At 39.7% G+C, this 19,694-nt stretch overlaps 1 protein-coding gene across 1 annotated transcript in view; it reads left to right on the top strand.

The window, feature by feature from the left end:
• The first annotated feature begins 2,561 nt into the window (after window positions 1–2,561).
• LOC5571999 overlaps window positions 2,562–19,694 on the top strand; it is a 56,846-nt gene continuing 39,713 nt past the window's right edge. The window contains exon 1 of the mRNA XM_021843314.1: window positions 2,562–3,901. Within this exon, the coding sequence (XP_021699006.1) occupies window positions 3,070–3,901 (832 nt within the window). The 5' untranslated portion in view covers window positions 2,562–3,069. The remainder of the gene's footprint in view (window positions 3,902–19,694) is intronic.

Raw genomic sequence — 19,694 nt, 5'->3', positions numbered from 1 at the left:
CCAAATCCCTAGAGAAATTGTTAGGATAATTACTGATGAAAATCCTACAGGAAATTATGTCTGAATCTCTAGAAGAATTTCAACAGAAACTCTTCGAGAAATCTCTGAGGAATTGCTGCAGTGTTATCTGGAGAAATTTTTGGAGTAAGTCATGTAGCGATTTTCCTGGTGGTAACTCTGGGAGAATTCCTGGATAAAATTCTTGAGGAGTTCCTTGAAGAATGCGTGAATTGTTGAACATCTGGAAGAATTGCTGGTAAAATCCATGGAGCGAGTCGTGGAAGAATCCAAAAAAAAAAATCGGGGTGATTCATGGACGAATCTTGATAGGACTTCTTGAGGATATCTTTGTATGTATCTGAGGAGGAATCCACAGAGGAAGCTCTGGAGAAATTACTAGAGAAATATCTTGAGTAATCTTTATAGAGATTGTCCTAGTGTAACTCCTGAAACAATTCCTGGAAAATGCCTTGAGAATGTCTCTGCAAGAATTTTTATAAAGATTTTCCTAAAGAAATTCTTGTAGAGATCTCTGAACGATTTTTTTTAGAAATCTCTGAAGGAATACCAGGAGAAACCGCTTGAAAAATCCCTGGCAAAAAATTCCGGAGTATTCTTGAAAGAATTTCTGTAACAGATCTTAGAAGGAATTCCTGGAAGATTTTACTAGAGGAATTTTTGAAGGAACCACGAATTTTCTAAACAAAAAAATATCCATGCAAAAAATCCCATGGATGATCTTCTTGAGGAATTGATGAAGGTAATTCTGTAGCCCCATCAGAAACGTTCTTAAATGTCTCATGTCGAACAAAAGTTCTTCCTGGAGAGATCTCTGGCAAAAGCCTTGGTGAAATCCCTGCCGAAATCACTGTATGAATTACGATAGAGATTATCTGGGAGGATTTTCTTATAAAATCTCTGGAAGAGTCTCCGGAGATATTTCGAGAGAAGTCCTGAAGAAACCAGGTTAGCAAATTTTGAATCTTGTCCCAAAATTTCGATTGCTGTCAAAAGTTATAATTCGTCAGGAAATCGTTATTCGAGTATGACAACTTAATGTTTAGGAGGCCATATAGCCATAGCGATAAACTCGCAGCTTTTCAACAAGAACAAGCTGAGGGGCATGGGTTGAGACATAACGCTAGAAACAAGACGGAACCGGCCCCGGAATACAACAACCAAATCCGGCCATATCTAGTAGTTAGTCTTCTTAGAGCATCAAGAGCAAATCGGAATGCAAAGCTATGAAATTTGAACCGTCCTACAATACATGCGTATAAACTACTACTATTTATCCTGGCCAATGGCCACGTTCCATACAATTTTAAAATTTTAGCCCTGGCATTCCAAATATCAACATATTTGCGATATTTGCTGTAATAAAGGAACTTATCGAATTGTTGCTATTTGTATAAAAATACCATTGAAAACAAAAAAAAGAATTGATGGAGTTGTAAACGTATCTTTAGAACCCCAAAATGTCGTCTAGTCCAGTCTGTCTGAACACCGACCACATGACCATGAGGGGGACCACTTGGTTAATGGACAGCCCAGTTTTACTGATAGTTTTGCTTAATTAAAAGTTTTGACAACGGAAATGTTTTCAGCGTTGTCATTTTTAGTATCAACTATATTTTTCTTGCTCATATCGTTTGCAGAACTTTTGCGAGACATGAAACTTCGGTAGTGTCATCCATGATCATAGAAATGGTTGTTTTGAAAAGTTGAAAAATTTACGAATGAACAATTAGAATTTAGAAAATAAAATCTGATTTTCATAAATTAATAGATATAAGAAACAGCAGCTCATGCATTGAAAATATTCCATAGATGAATGTTAATTCGAACTTTTTACGACATTGGTCATTCCGATCAGTGTTATTCCGCTGACCATTGTTACCCCGGATTACGGTATATTTAAAATGTTCAATGAAGTGGTTATCAATCCTATCAGCTTCACTTTCAATGAGTTGAGAGCTGAGAGGAATACATATAGAACATACATCGATATTTATCTTGGCGTGCAAAGATATGTCTTTGCAAACGAAATTTGATGTGGACAATGCTGGAGATTTGCAACACCAAAATGTAGATTTTAATACGTTATTATAGCCGACGATCCCAAACTCTTTATCAGTCTTTACAACGTGAGCGGTATTTTGAGAGAAAAAAAATCTACAGTGTTATGGAGCACTGATATCAGACCATTAGCTGTCCTTGATTTCGCAGAATATATTAATGTTTAAGCGAATCATACATAATTATACATATATCGTTATATGATCAATACACCTTCAATCCAACTCAAATGCTTTATGGAATAATCCTCTTTCGCATTTCGAACAAGCACTGCCCTATAAGCAGGCGAAAATCCTGAGCTCACTCACTCAACCGGAAACGTTTATAGTTTTTCCACCTCACTAGTTCTCGCCGTGGTGGTTTTTGCTCATGCACACAATACAAATAAACGGTAGCCATCCCTCCCCCAAAAGGGTACCTGTAAACAGGCTCGTCGCGGATTCAGGACACCTTTTCCGAGTCACACCGTTGAGAACCGATTCAGTCTTGTACAGACACTCGCCAGTTGTGGTTGGACCTGGCTCTGGGAATTTTGAGGTCCTTGGATCGGGTCCTCTGTAGGAAAACCTAGTTCTAAGCTTAAGTGGATTTTGGTGGAAAGTTTAGGATTTCTCAAGTGCCATGTGAGGGATTGTAGTTATTTTTAAAGATACAATGTGAACTTTTAAGTAGTTTATCGAACTCTATTGGAAGATGTAGTCTTAGTAGATTTTCTAGTCTGAATCAGTTCGTCGGCCATTTTGAATTCAGGCCAAGACGGTGGAAAATTTCTTATCGCGACATCGAGCCTGGAAGGACGACGTAGAAAGGGAGAAATCAAACATGGTGGCCGAATCGAAAAGTGGGCTTGTGGTGCAATCATAGGAAGCGAGGTGCAATTCGATTGAAAGTGATTTGCGACGGGATCCAAGACACCTGGGATGGTAAAGTTAAATCGAAACGTCAAAGTGTTGAATAATAAATAGGAGTGCAAGTGTTCTAAAGATCAAAATGAGTCGTTCTTCGCCCCCTTTCACGGTAGTGACCAGTGCTAGTGCAAGTGGTTCGGTAATGGTTCCCCTCGAACAGTACGAAACGGATCAAACTGACCAGATCTCGGCAATGCGTCAGCTCAAGCGGAAACACAGTGAAGAGCGCTTCCAGGCGTATCATTATCAAGACCAAGGTCATTCGATTCACAAGGTTCGCAAGGATAATCACCTGCAGTTGCAAGACGTGGATCATTTCCATGGGTTTGGACAGGCGTTCCATGGTCCGACTCCGGAGTTTCAAGTAATTGCCGCAAGTGACGGTAATAATAATCAGAATCACATCCACCAAGAACAACAGCAACTTGGTTACATCTATGAAGTGTCCGGAAGTGCAAGCGTTCCAGCAATTCCGGTTCCGGAATCGCAAATGATCGCCCAGGAAATTCCCACTTCCAGCAATGGGATTGTGCTGACCGATATCAGTTCGTCCACGTGGACCAGCACCCAAGAGTTGCTGGACTTGGATCGGAAGCCGACCCTGACTATCCAAACCGATAGTCACCACGCGTTTCCGATAGTTAGCGCCGATCATCATCATCATCAACAACTCCAGCAGGACCTGCTCAATCACCATAATCATCACCACCATCACCAACCTCATCATCATCATCAGCAGCAGCAACTTCAGCACCAACAGCAGGGTAATTTCCACGTTCATCAAGCGGTTCACCCTCAGTGTGGGAGTAATCACACGAAAACGCAAGAACTGACGATCGTTACGTCCAGCAGCTGTGGCAGGACTTCGACGGCTGCTTCAGTCGCTGGAGTTGGCGCGGGGAATGTTAGACGAGGTAAGTTCAATATGGCATTTAAATCGTAATTTCCTGTTGTGTGTCCGCCCAAAGCGGTAGGTCACGTGTGTGTTGACATGATCAGTGAAATTTGTCGTTACGGGGTGAAAATGATAGGGTCATAAGCGGTGCGCGGTGGTCAACAAAAAGAAGGGACAAAACAGAACAATAATTGTGGGTAGTGAAGCGTGAAATAGGTGAAAAATATCTAAATTTGAATTCTCACTTCTCGTCTACTTTATTTGCTATTTGTGAAATAAACTTTGATTCAATTGCAGCTATTATTATCTTTATTTTTTTTCACTAAACACATATGTACTTGCGGTTACATAACATACATAGCAAAGCGTAGACTATCTACACAGAACAGATGGGAAAGATGACAACAAAAACAGCTGCCAAAATTAACGCGAACACTAGCGCACATGGTGGCGGCGGGCAAGCTTTTTACACTGTAAAGTTTTCGAAAAATGTACTGAATTAGACAAGAAAACTCGTCTAAATATTTTTTGAGATCTCTACTCTAAGGTTGTTGTAAAAGAAAGGTAATCTCCAGATAAAGTGGAATGTTTTCTATTAGTCTAAGTCTATGTCTAACGTTAGATGGTTTTGTATTTCCTCCCTATTTTAGTAATAAGATCGTACAATAGTTTATAGAACTGAATTTATTTACGAATGAGATAAATGTTCGTTTAAATCATTTTTTAGATCTTTCAGGAATATCATAACCTTTAATTTAAGGGGGCAGGAGCCGTCATTGATTTCGGAATTTTCAATAGCAGTTTTTTCGTTCTAAAGCCTGATTTGCTGCTGACAAGTAATTTCTCGGCCAATCTTGATGCATGGAAAATTTCTGCATGGAATCGATCAAGAATGCGCTTTTTTCTGCTCGCAGTACGCAGTTGAAAAGAAATGTCAGTTCAAATGCACGATGTACAAATATTAAGAAGGTGATACAGTCGACTCTCCACAACTCGATGTTCTATAACTCGATATACTCTATAACTCGATGGATTTTTCGGTCCCTTCAATTGTCCATACATCGTGCTCTCCATAAGTCGATATTTCTATAACTCGATATCTCTACTAGTCGATGTCACGTGAGAGGGGAATTTCTCTCCATAACTCGATATCTATTTAAAAATCTTTCTTATTTGGAGAAAAGTGATCCAATTCTTGTTTGGAGATGAAAAAATACATGCAAGTTGTAATGAAAGATGAAAAACATGGAAATAAAAAAACATATTGTCAATCAAAATAATTTGATTTTTCGAGAATTTCGAAAAAAAATTCAAATAATAGTTTGTAAAGTACAATCAACAAAATAAAATTATTTTCTTACAGAGGTGATCATTTATGCATTAGAAATACAGAAATTTGTTCCTTCGGTTTTGTGACTTTTTGTTTCGGTACATTCTATAACTCGATAATTCTATAAGTCGATGGTCCCTTGAATATCGAGTTATGGAGAGTCGACTGTATATTCCGAAAACTGACAGCTACTTGACGACGTCATTCCTATCAACCTTCAAAAAATTTCTTAAAAAAATGATCTAGTGGTCCGGAAGGTATATGGTAGGATAGGAGTGACGTCACATGTTTACAATCAAACTTGATATTTACATCAGTAAAGAGCATGCCTTGTTAATTTTTATGCCGTGTTAAAATGGGAGTCGCTGTAGAAAAATTTCTTCAAGGAATCGGCGAGAAATTTCTCTAGCGATTCCTTTTCAGTAGCAAATCAGGCTTAAATCAAGAAAATTATCAGGAAAATGTGTTCACTGTATTGTATTCTCCAACCGAAATACAGTGAACACATTTGCATCGAATAATTTTTAGTTTTTAACAGAAAAACTGCTTTTGAAGTTTCGATGATGACAAAGATTTCGATGACGGAGCCTTGAACGTTAATCTGCAATTTTTCCAGAAATTTAAATTACAGTTACTGAACACAAAATGGTCAAGTTTGGAAGCATAGACCTCGGCTTCTAGTGCTCCGATTAACTTGAAATTTTAATCGTAGCTCAGACATAACTTTTCCTGAATTAAAATTCACTATTTTTACACACAATGTTCTTCACTTATTGCAAACATAACATTTAGCAAAAACGGCATATAATAATTTTGAAAACAAGCAATTTTACTGTAAAATTTTATTAACAAACTTGTAAGTATCAACAAATGTGTCATATTTACAGAGGAGGATTTATTGCCATTTTCGTCTTAATTTGTGTTTTGTTATAACTCAAAAGGTTTTTTGTGAGATACTGTAAATTTCCAGCTGAGCGATTGTCAAGTTATTTACAAGCTGTGGTGAAAACTTCAGGTCAAACGAAGCATTAGTAGCCTTCAAACTTGACAATTGTGTAGTACTGTATTAACAAAATAATATCATGCAAATTTCGCACAATATTCCAGATTTGGAATTTATTTTTCTTATACAACAATGTGTGTAGTAAGTTATTTTACAATTTGAACATAATTTTCGATAACATTTCCTCAACTTTTTCGGGTCTTTCTTTTCTTTGATGATCAGACTAAGAAGAGAGTAAAGGTAGATATTTTTAAAAACTTACATTTTTTTAAATTCAAAATAAATGGTATGTGACCTAAACGCTTGGTGTATTTGTTCAAGAGTCTCCAGGTTTTTTTGGCATTTCAGAGGATTTTGAACAAAAAAAAACTTCTCTTCATCAGGTCTATTGATTTTTAATTCGCCTAGTTGAATATGTAGAGTAGTTATTCAGCTAATATAGTGATACTTGGGATGTCGGGTCAGCAATTGTACGTAAATTCACCAAAAACTATATTCTAAACTTTTTCTTATAATGTCTTTTGACGTTTGAACGGCCTGCTGGTTTACTGAACCAGGCTCATGTTCATCCATGTTAAGGTGATTATAGAATGAAGCCACACCTCAATTTTTCAAGAGCACAAGACTTGTGAACCAAACAGCGCTCCGCGTTGAAAATGTATCCCATTGGACACCACCAGCAAACAGGAAATTTGATTGATTTTCAACGCGAACTGTTGTCAGATTCTCCAGTCTTGTGCACTTGAAAATTCGAAGTTTGGCTTCGTTTTATAATCACCTTAATATCAGTTATACAAACAATAATTATTCTGTACATATTGAGAAAAAAAACAATGAAGTGGAGTTAGTTTTAGAGTTGGCGACCATTATGATACAACCACAAATCATATTAGAAATATCGGATTAGTTTGGTATTTACACCACGCTTATTGCTCATATCACGCTCAACATTGCGGTTAAAGGCTGGTTTCCTACTGACATGAAAAGGAATCGCTTATTTCGATGCGTGAAAAATTTCTTCCCCAGAAATGGTCAAGAAAATCACATTTTTGATCCCAGTACGCAATTGAGAAGAGAAATGTACCTTCAAGGGGGGCTCCCTGTAAGAAATATCTTGACCCATTCAGTCAGGGAATTTCTTTACTTTTCTTGAGCGAAACAGCATACTTAGCTTAAGACGCCTAATCGGTTCGATATAATTCCGCACTTCGACCCGATTTTTTTAAGAAATTCGTGGAGATAAATTACCAACGATTAGTATAAATTCCATTTAATAAACTACAGAAACAACAACTAATAAATGCGCTATATTTTTTTAATTTTGGAGAACGCACTCTGGTAGAATACCAGAATAAGGTTATCGTTTCTTCTCACTGGCTATGAATCAAAAGTCAGCCATCAATTCTCCTCTGGATAGCAAATATGATGCGCTATATAACGTGCCATGACAGGCGCTGAGTCTGAAGATTTTGATAAAAATCTTTTTCATGCATTTCAAATTTATGGTGCCTGTGCAAAACTAAAATTGTATTCATTTATATCAATGAAATAAAATAGCGTAACACCACGACAAATTAATCAACCTTGCACTCGTCTAAAAACTTGCACAACAGACTGACAGCTATTTTTTCTGTTTTACTTACATCATAGCAAACCTTTGGTGGGAAACAATAAAGAAAACTCAATTCATAGTAATGAATGAATAATGTCAACCACATCCTTCACGAGAGTGTTAACGCGATCGTGATGGAAGAGCCGCTGCGTGTTTCATTGCACTGCACATGAAATTTGAAATGCGTTCATAGATTTCCATGAGAATTGGCTTTAATTCGAACGAAATTTTGTTTGATGATGGCTCATGCTTGAGCATTACACGATGGATGAAAAAGGTACACATGATTGAATTTAATGTTTTTTTTTTCGATAATAAATTCATTCACCGTGCCACAAGGGGCTGAAGAAGGTTGGCAATTGTTGGTTCATGTCAAAAACTCCGGTCCCACATATAGCATGTAACCAGTTGCCATACCATGTTTCTACACTTTCCCAATCCAAAAGAATGTGAAAGCCAATTATCAGGGGAAAACTGTTTATATTTGTAATGCTTAAAGTTTCGGGCCTTTGTTGACAAATGTTCCGATTTAGGTTCAAGGCTTACTGTGATAGCAGATCAATAATGTTTATATCTAGGACAGGACGTGACAGCTCAACTAAGACTGCCCCGTTGTGTTTCAGTCATTAACCTTGACGATACAAAAGCCAGTGTTACCAGTATCCTTTTGAAGCAAATCTTGTGAACAAATTCAAATATAAAGGCTCATAATTTGATTGTTTCTTGTGCGATTCATTCATTTAGTGCATTAAGGATGCTATATTAAAAAACAAATCAGGTTTTAATTCAAGACCGACGATATTTTAGAGAGAATTGACACAATTTCCATTATATTGGTCTCAATAATGCATTTTTATGTATTTTAACATTGAAGGACCACATGCTTTGAACCTAACATCGAATATGAATAGATTTGAAACAAAAATATTTCATTTCAAATTTCCAAATTTTTGATGAAAACTCTAACAAATGAATTAGCAACACGGCCGGGCTAGCAACAAAGTGCCCTGTTGCAATCAAACTCAACGATGTAAAAGTAGGCCTTTGCCAAAACGACCAATGAGAAGTGGTCTTTTTTGACAGGCAATTGGTTTCATTTTTGTACTTTGACCTGTCCGGTCTTGTCTTAGGTTTATATAACGTCAAACAAATTATACGAGCCAAGGAAACCATTTTAGACGAAATTAACGTCAATATCCTGCACTCTAAATTCCGATGGGACAAACAATGTTTTATTCGCCTACTCTTCAAAGTGTTTCCTCGTATTCTAGCCGAAAATGGCTTTTTGTTCTAAGATGGCTATCTGTTCTGTGCTATCTATACTGCCGTGAATCGCAAGTCAGTCCCATCTGCATTTTCGTCAAAATTGAGTTGAGTTCAGTTTTCAACATGGGGACGGACCTGGTGTAGTGGTTAGAACACTCGCCTCTCACGCCGAGGACCTGGGATCGAATCCCATCCCCGACATAGTCACTTATGACGTAAAAAGTTATAGTGACGACTTCCTTCGGAAGGGAAGTGAAGCCGTTGGTCCCGAGATGAACTAGCCCAGGGCTAAAAATCTCGTTAATAAAGTCAAATCAATCAATCAATCAATCAGTTTTCAACATCTTTTCCAATGCTCTTTCAGCTGCACTAATAAAATAATATGATGTGTTCGGAAAAATTAGGAAAAAACAGCAAGTCAAATTGTCCCATAATGAAAAGTAACCGCAAATCAGTCCCACTACAGATTTTCGCATCATGGAACACAAAAATGCAACTTGTTTTGATTATCTTTATATTTTTCTCGGTAAGATATCATAGTGATAAGCAAGTTGTGAAAGTTTCATTAAGATTGGAACATGTTGCAATCCTCTGGAATTTTTTGAATATTCGTATGGAAAACGAGTTTGAAAACTTCAAAGCCCATTTTCTCAATGCCTACTTTTTACAGATGGGACTGACTTGCGATTCACGGCAGTATACTGCCCATAACTTCATATTTGTAACATTCGACACAAGTAGGCGTTAAGAAAATGGAGTACAGTGGGATTACGTTTATGGCAACAAAGTCAAAGTTTTCCGTTTCCAAAAATGGTACCCATTTTAAAAAAAAAAATTTTAATTACAGTCGACTCTCCATAACTCGATTTTCAAGGGACCATCGACTTATAGAATTATCGATATATAATGAAAACAAACAGACGTCATTTCATCTTCGCAAATTATTTTGAATCCCTAAAATCTAGTCTAGTAGCCTTTGATAATGGGTATTGACATTCACACAGTTGTTTAATAGAAGCACACGTCAGAGAAGTTTATGTGGATGCTTTTACTATTGCAGCCTTTTAAATTTTGAGCGTCTGATTGATGTCTTATATGAGCATTAAAGGACAGTTCAGTGACCCTGAAATACGTCATTCTGTAATATTAAAAACCTGATCAAAGAATATTAATTGTGTCGCTTTAAAGCTTGCTGCGGTATAAAAATTTTTTGGACAATAAAATGCTTATAACTCATAGAAAAAATAAAGATATTGTCTTGGTATGTTCAGCAAAGTTTTGTATTTTGAAAATATATACATAGTCCCAGAACATTGCAAGCCATGAAAACCGCTACGAAAAAAGCTAAGTGAGTATTTGTACTTTTGAATTGGTTTTCATACGAAAACCGTCATAAATCCTTTAATAGCTAGAGTTAAAGTGTCTTCCACAACTTTTTTTCATTTAACAATTCCAACATTTTTGTCGAAGACACCAATTGCTGTTAACGACAAACAGAGAAAATAAAAATTTAATATCACTTATGTGTAAATTAATCAAAAATTTGTGAATGTCAAAAGTTGCTGCCTAACATATGCAGTAACTTTGTCGAATATAGTATGGCAATTTTTCAGTCTTTGATACTGAAAAAGCTGATGATCATGTTTTTTTTTGTGATACGGAGAGAAAATCGAAAGCGCAAATCACGTCAAGATAGGAAGATATCGAGATGAGCAGGATATCGAGAAATGGGAAGTGAAAATGTTTGCAGAATGAAAAGATCGAAAAAATCTTCGACATAGGGAGATATATCGGGATAGAACACCAAAATGTGGAGAGTCAACGGTATGATCACTAGTGTGGGACAAAATTTAGATTCTCGCTCCAGTCCACTTTTTTGATTGCATTTCGGTCCCATAACAACTGTGCAAAATTTCAGCTCGATCGGATAAACTATATTTTAGCGCCAGCCGTTCAAAGCTTGTATGGGATTTACTATGGGAAAATTTACTTTTGCAAAAAAAAAATCACCAGAGGTCGCCCATTTGCCTCTATAAAAATTCTGAACACATATCTCGGTACCTATTTTTACGATGTAAAATATTGCCGAAGATCGCGAAACAATCCGACATTTGTGAAAAAAATTATTCAATGAAAACCTATTGGCAAGGCACCGTTGATTAACACGTAAAGGAATAACAATAATAAGAAAATCAGGCAAAATTTCCGAATAGTCTTTACTTAATAACTTTTTTCACAAGCATCGGATTGCTTTTCGGTCTTCGGCAATGTTGTTCATCGTAGATATACCTATCGAGATCTGTGTTCGAAATTTTTATAGAGGTCAATGGGCGACCTCTGTTGATTTTTCTTTGCAAAAGTAAGTTTTCCCATAGTAAATCCCATACAAACTTTGAACGGCTGGCGCTAAAATATAGTTTCTCCGATCGGGCTGAAATTTTGCACAGTTGTTATGGGACCTAAACTGCCGTGAATCGCAGATCAGTCCCATCTGTAAAAAGTAGGCATTGAAAAAATGGGTTGTTATGTTTTCAAACTCGTTTTCCATACGAATATTCAAAAAATTTCAAAGGTTAGAATATGTTCCAATCTTAATGAAACTTTCACAACTTGCTTATGACTGCGATATGTTTCCGAGAAAAATATAAAGATGATCAAAACAAGCTACATTTTTGTGTTCTACGGTGCGGAAGTCTGTAGTGGGACTGATATGCGGTTTCTTTTCATTATGGGACAATTTGACTTGCTGTTTTTTCCTATTTTTCCGAACAAATCATATTATTCAATTAGTGCAGCTGAAATATTATTGTCGTTTACAGAAGCTTGGCAATAACGCACACCGACTGAACTGAAAGGCGTCAAATTTATAATTTTAGATCTAAGCCAAACGGTGAGCAGAAAAACGGTATATACGATCTTTACAATAGCGCTAGTATTAAGAAATGCTTGATGGTCCGAATTAGAACAGAGTCCGAATTGGACCAGGTTCCCCTATATTTTAGAATTTGTGCTTAATACAGGGTGTCCGCAAATTATCCGAACAGCAAAATATTGGAAAGATGGTCTCGCATTGAAAATAATGAAAAATCAATGTCCATGTACCTTTTCTCTATATGTCTATATCTATATGTTAACACAAAATACATCTTTAAAAATTTTTGAAATGATTGCTTGTTACTGAGATAGTTTTTCGGAGACGTTTTTCCTGAGGGCCGCTAGTCATACTGAAGATGTGTTATCCCTAAAACCTAAAAGAGATGAATCCAAATGTCCTATTATTATTCGAAGTAATCTACAGGTTAGTGCCTTCATGATAGACTGGAAATTGAAAATGGGGATAGTATGAAGTCCTTGAAAAGTTCCTTCTCGAGAAATATCTCGTCATCATTGGTATATAGTTATTTATTTATTTAGTTGGTGTTACATCAATTAATTTGATAAAACCTCGTTAACAATGTTACGCCAATTTACTCGGTCCATGGCTGTGTCTCTCCAACTTCGATTTTGGCCCACGTTCTCCAGATCTTGTTGCACCTGATCAAGCCACCTCGCTCGCTGTGCTCCTCGCCTTCTTGTGCCAACCGGATTCGACGCGAACACCATCTTTGCAGGATTGTTGTCCGGTAGTCTTGCAACATGTCCTGCCCAGCGCACCCTTCCGGCTTTCGCAACCTTCTGGATACTGGGTTCGCCGTAGAGCCTAGCGAGCTCGTGGTTCATTCTCCGCCGCCACACACCGTTTTCCTGTACTCCGCCAAAGATCGTCCTAAGCACCCTTCGTTCGAACACTCCAAGTGCTTGCAGGTCCTCTTCCAGCATGGTCCATGCTTCATGTCCATAGAGAACTACCGGTCTTATAAGCGTTTTGTACATGGTACATTTGGTGCGAGGGTGAATCTTTCTCGACCGCAGCTTCTTCTGGAGCCCATAGTAGGCGCGACTTCCACTGATGATGCGTCTCCGTATTTCACGACTAACGTTGTTATCAGCCGTTAACAAGGATCCGAGGTAGACGAACTCATCAACCACCTCAAAAGTATCCCCGTCTATCGTAACACTGCTTCCCAGGTGGGCTCTGTCGCGCTCGGTTCCGCCTATCAGCATGTACTTTGTTTTTGACGCATTCACCACCAGGCCGACTTTTGTCGCTTCACGTTTCAGGCGGGTGTACAGGTCTGCCACCGTTCCAAATGTTCTGCCGACAATATCCATATCATCCGCGAAGCAAACAAATTGGCTGGATCTTGTGAAAATCGTACCTCGGTTATTGAACCCGGCTCTCCGCATGACACCTTCTAGCGCGATGTTGAACAGCAGGCACGAAAGTCCATCACCCTGTCGAAGTCCCCGGCGGGATTCGAACGAACTGGAATGTTCGCCCGAAATCTTCACGCTATTCTGCACACCGTCCATCGTTGCTCTTATTAGTCTTGTGAGCTTCCCGGGAAAGCTGTACTCGTCCATGATTTTCCATAGCTCTTCGCGGTCGATGCTATCATAAGCCGCTTTGAAATCGATGAACAAGTGATGCGTTGGGACTTGGTATTCACGGCATTTCTGGAGGATTTGCCGTACAGTGAAGATTTGGTCCGTTGTCGAGCGGCCGTTGATGAAACCAGCTTGATAACTTCCCACAAACTCATTTGTTATTGGTGATAGACGACGGAAGATAATCTGGGATAGCACTTTGTAGGCGGCATTCAGGATAGTGATCGCACGATAGTTTTCACATTCCAGTTTGTCGCCCTTCTTGTAGATGGGGCATATGACCCCTTGCTTCCACTCCTCCGGCAGCTGTTCCGTTTCCCAGATTCTGACGATCAGCCGGTGCAGACAGGCTGCCAACCTCTCCGGGCCCATTTTGATGAGTTCAGCTCCAATACCATCCTTACCAGCGGCCTTGTTATTCTTGAGCTGGTTAATGGCATCCTTAACTTCCCTCAATGTGGGGGCAGGTTGGTTTCCTTCATCCGCCGTGCTGACGTAGCCACTTCCTCCGCTGTCGTGACCCTCGGCGCCTGTGTTCTCTGCGCCATTCAGATGTTCATCGTAGTGCTGCTTCCACCTTTCAATCACCTCACGTCCGTCCGTCAAGATGCTTCCGTCCTTATCCCTACACATTTCGGCTCGCGGCACGAAGCCTTTTCGGGATGCGTTAAGCTTCTCGTAGAACTTTCGCGTTTCTTGTGAACGATGCAGCTGTTCCATTTCTTCACATTCCGCTTCTTCCAGGCGGCGCTTTTTGTTCCGGAATAGGCGGGTTTGCTGCTTTCGTTTTCTTTTATATCGCTCCACGTTTTGTCGCGTTCCTTGCTGCAGCATTGCAGCCCGCGCTGCATCCTTCTCCTCCAAAACCTGCCTGCATTCTTCGTCGAACCAATCGTCACATGTCCTCCTTTCCACGTACCCGACGATGCTCTCGGCTGCGTTGTTGATGGCTACTTTTATGTTGCTCCAGCAGTCCTCAAGAGGGGCTTCGTCAAGCTCGCCCTCTTCCGGCAACGCTACCTCGAGATGCTGCGCGTATGCGGCAGCGACGTTCGGTTGGGCCAGTCGCGCTAGGTTATACCGAGGCGGGCGTCGATACCGTACATTGTTAATGACGGATAGTTTTTGGCGCAGTTTCACCATCACCAGGTAGTGGTCGGAGTCAATGTTAGCGCCACGATAGGTTCTGACGTCAGTAATATCGGAGAAGTGCCGTCCATCGATCAAAACGTGGTCGATTTGTGATTCCGTCTGCAGTGGTGATCTCCAGGTGTATCGATACGGGAGGCTGTGCTGGAAGTAGGTGCTGCGAATGGCCATGTTCTTGGAGGCGGCAAAATCTATCAGTCTTAGGCCGTTCTCGTTCGTCAGCCGGTGGGCGCTGAACTTTCCAATCGTCGGTCTGAACTCCTCCTCCTGGCCAACCCGAGCGTTTAAGTCTCCTATGATGATCTTGACGTCGTGGCTTGGGCAGCGGTCGTACTCGCGTTCGAGCTGCGCGTAAAATGCGTCCTTGTCATCATCAGTGCTTCCGGAGTGAGGGCTATGCACGTTTATGATGCTGAAGTTGAAGAACCGGCTCTTGAGCCTCAACTTGCACATTCTTTCGTTGATCGGCCACCACCCGATCACGCGCCTCTGCATATCACCCATCACTATAAAAGCTGTTCCCAGCTCACGTGTGTTGCCGCAGCTCTGGTAGATGGTATGATTACCTCTAAATGTTCGCACCATCGAACCTGTCCAGCACACCTCCTGCAGCGCTACGATGTCGAAACCGCGGATCTTCAGTACATCGGAGAGTATGCGTGTGCTTCCGATGAAGTTGAGATATTTGCAGTTCCACGTACCGAGTTTCCAATCGCTAGTCCATTTTCGTCGCTGTGGTCTTTGCCGATTGTTCCGGTCCGTATTCTCTCGTTGACGTTCCTGTGCTGGTGTATTTTTACGGCTGGCTTGCAGGGCCTGACACCAACCCCCTAGATTTCCGGAGGACCATTCCCCCTAAATGTTCGGAGGGCCATAGTGCGCAGTTTAGCTTAGAGTCCTTCTCTGGCACTCGGACGATGATCAGCCGCCCCTGACATGGGGAACAGACGCTGTTGTGAGCCGCTCCTAACATGGAGTACTGACGCTCAAGGTTTGCAGAAGCAAACCCCCCCTTCCCTGTCAGCATACGACCAAAGTTCCCACCGGGGGTTGGTTACCCGATCTTCCCCAAGGTTACTCGTACCCCGGCCAGTACCACGAGGAGGTAGGGATAGGAGTTGCTTGGTATATAGTTAGTATAGTTTTTAAATTATGTTAAATTGAATCCAGTGAGTTCTATGGACTTTTCTCTTCCGTCATAAAGCTCGGAAAACAGCTCCCTTTAAGACACCTCAATACATTTGGGTTAGTCTTGCAATTATTTGAAATCGGAAATGTGCCAAACTTACTTCTTAAGAATATAATAAGCCAATGTTAAAAACCATGCAAGAATATTGAATTCATTATGTTTGATTGACACCCTGTTTATGTTATAAACCTACGAAAATTTACAGGACTCTGAAGCATCTTGCTAGCAAATCACAGGATACCACTTATAATTCTCAGGATCTTACTTAGTATTCCGAAGGGATTTGACATCTTAAGATTCCATTGCACTAGTGTTGAAAATTTTCAAGTCTCCTGCGAATATTTTCAAAAGTTCATTATTTTAAGGCTACCACTAATACTCTCCAAATTTCACTGGAAAGCTTTTAAAATCCCCAAAATTTCGCCTGAAATCTACAATATCCCGATAGGAATTCACATGATACCCTAGAAACTGAAAGAGTTTATTAGGAATCACCAGATTTCGCACAGCATTCCCAATAACCAATTACACATTCTCAGGATCCCGCAAGAAACTCACAGTGTCCACTAGGAACCTCTAGACATCCTGCAGAATCCGTTGAAATGTCTGAGATGCCCTCTAAAACCATGAATCCCCTGAGTATTCTCCAGAGTATAGTTAGGAAACTCATAGTTCCAGCTAGGAGCATTTGGTAATTTTATGGAACCCGTATCTTTGATTACAAATTTTGTATAGGATGTTTAATCGTCTCCAAAAAAACTTTTTACAGAATCCCTAAAACAATGAATTGCGTTAGTGAACTGCATTATCACTAACAACGCAATTTACGCAATATTAAATCCGTTAAAATTTGCATTTTGCTTTATTTGTTTCTATTACTGCGGTGTATTTTTACACACATTACACGCAAAAAAAATGTACGGTAAAAACTACCATTTTAGGGGGGTTTAATTTTCAGCAGACCAGAAATGCGGTTGATTTTACCATGTCTGTAGTCGAAACCTGATGGATGAAAATGAGTTCTGTCAAATGTACCAGTAATGTGGTGGGGTATACCATAAACATAGTAATTTGTTCTGAAATTCCATGACAGTTTTAAACATAGGCGTAGTCTGCTACAATAGTAAATTATACCACAGAATTTTTTCCCGTGTGTGAATGTCATTCCATAAAAATAAAAACAGCGAGCTAAAAACAAAATTGATTGAAACTCTGTGTGAGCGATACATTTCTTGTTGCTCTTGTGTCAGTGCTTGTGCTTTGTTCAAACTAGCAGTTTCCAAATTAGAAGAAAAAGAGGATAATATTTATCGTATTACCTACTAGAAGATTCAAATGGGCTGGTTATGCAATATGAATGCCTGAAAGAAGAGTTTGGTCTCTACTTGAAAAACTGGTGGAGAATAATGAACCCATGAAACGTTGCGAATGCATGACCAGTGCTGGGAATGATAATAGTAGTAGGCGGTGTTGCCAATACATAGGGTCGATGTACCAATAGCCGCATAGCTAAGAACAAATATTCGTATAAAATCGAAAAATAAATCCAGCGGGATTATTTTTAGATCATCTGAAAGCTTTTTATCTTGGCTTTGTGGAAAAATTATGAAACATAAGAAAACTCATGTTTTTGTATTTATTATCGCCTGTGCCACTATAGGAACACATGTGCCTATAGTAGCACTATTCCTAATTTCTGTTCCTATGGTAGCACTAGCCTCACGGAATAGGCAAAACACAAATCAAAACCGTATTTTTACAAAACTTTTATATTTTTCCTTTGAAGTGTGGATCAAAAGCGTTCGATTGATGTAAAAAAGTTCCTAATTTATCAACTATTTTGTTTAATAACAAAATAGTTTCTCTTAGTAGTGCTACTATAGGAATAATAGGTTAACTATAGGTGCAAGGGAGCTAAAATTTAAGCAAAACTATTTCGATCATTTTTTGAACAAAATCGAGCTGTGTGTCAATGGTATCAGAAGGCCGGCTCCAGAGGCACGTTCCCCGCCATTTGGGAGATTTGTGCCATCGCCATATTTGAGCCTATTTCATCATCTACCCGATGGAAGAGGAAGGGGAAGGGAAAGATGGGAGGAAATAGGAGTGGGGTCCCTTGAAGAGGGAAGATCGCATAAGCGAATTGAGAGCATGTAGCTCAATACCACATTGGGTTCGAACAGCGCCCTAATAAGGGCACTGCAAAACGCATGAGCGTAAAGAGAGCCTATAGCTCATTACCACAGCTGGTTAAAAATAACAGAATGTCATGAAGATTCAGGTTTCTGAAATCAGTTTCACTTAATAAGTGTTTACCAAGTAATTGGAATCGTCCACTCGTCCCGCGAAGGAAGTTGTGAGGAACATTTCCTATAAGCAAAGTGACAAGCAATTGTGAGATCACTCGAAGCAAGGACAATTGTGTCCCAATTCACAGTGGAAATGGAAACATCCAGATCACTAGGATTTCCAATGGACGGAGAGAATCCATGAAATTTGGTCATAACTAATTCCCAGTTTGTGGAATATAATAAATGCAAAGTCTGCGAATTTACATTCATATAGAGATGTAGCGATGATCAGATAATGATTCATCATCTGATACATGCCTATTCGTCAACTCGTGACTGATTCTCCTCGAGCAGAGCATTATGTCTAACACTTCTTCTCTAGCAGATACCATGAAGGTGCGGCAATTTCCTATAATAAGTAATCCAAGATTTGAACTACTTATTCATTCCATCAGACTGGAGCTTCTCAAATTGATATCTTAGCTGCTCCAGATCATGTGATGAATATCAGCATCACTGCCCACAATCAGCAGAAGGCCTTTTCATAGGCAATGGACGACAACTCGTTTGAAATCATCCATAGGGGATGGTTCATCATGTAGTAAATACACCACAAAATGAAAGACGTATTTCCTATTGAGGTCACCAACAGAAATATCAATTGTGACAGCACATACATCTCTGGTAGTTGACTCAGAAATGAGTGTAGCAACGATTGCTTTATTAACGAGCACGCATGCACAAGGCATGGAACGCGACTTTGCCATTTCATGTTTGCTGAAAGTAGCAAAAACTGGGTCCACAAGGTTACCTAGATAAAAGTTCACAAAAGTAAGTTTTTTGGACTAGCGCCACTTGAACTGTACCATTTGCATGAGTCTACAAAGATTGATCGTTGCTGATATTGTATGCTGAAGATTGGTCTAACTAAGCTATCCTAACCGTAGCCACTACCCAAACTAGGCAGGATTAAGTTTTTCACAATCTCAGCACGAAAAAGACCAGCAGCGAAAAAATCAGATCGGTATCTCTAAAAAGTCGCCAAAGGCGAAAAGCACAGAATACACTGTGTAAAACGCATAATGCGAAACCATTAAGGTGAAAATTTAAACTAAATTTCAACGTATTAATAATCCCACCCTTATTTAGCCTCAGGGTTGAGACTGAAGAAGGGCAGCCGATTATCTCGGAGAAACACAAGGTCACGTGCACCATTGCTCCGGGTAGCACAGAAAGGGCATAATACTGTAGAGGGCGCCCTGGTACTCCACAGGCTCCGTTTGCGGTTAGGTTTTATTTAGACCCCCCTAACCATTCATTCTTAGGCATGGTAAGCTTAAAGCCGCATGAATTAGGGGTCACCTGTGAGGTGGACTTTTACCACCGGAACAGGCAGTCCGTAGTGTTAATTCTTAGCCAATTGAAACAACCGCTACCGACACTACACGGCTATCTAGGCTGATCGGGAAAAGGAAGTTAACATT

The sequence above is a fragment of the Aedes aegypti genome, chromosome 1 (genome assembly GCF_002204515.2).
Source record: "Aedes aegypti strain LVP_AGWG chromosome 1, AaegL5.0 Primary Assembly, whole genome shotgun sequence".
Taxonomy (NCBI): domain Eukaryota; kingdom Metazoa; phylum Arthropoda; class Insecta; order Diptera; family Culicidae; genus Aedes; species Aedes aegypti.
The sequence above is the reverse complement of the archived record's forward strand: the minus strand, read 5'-3'. Positions and strand labels throughout refer to the sequence as shown.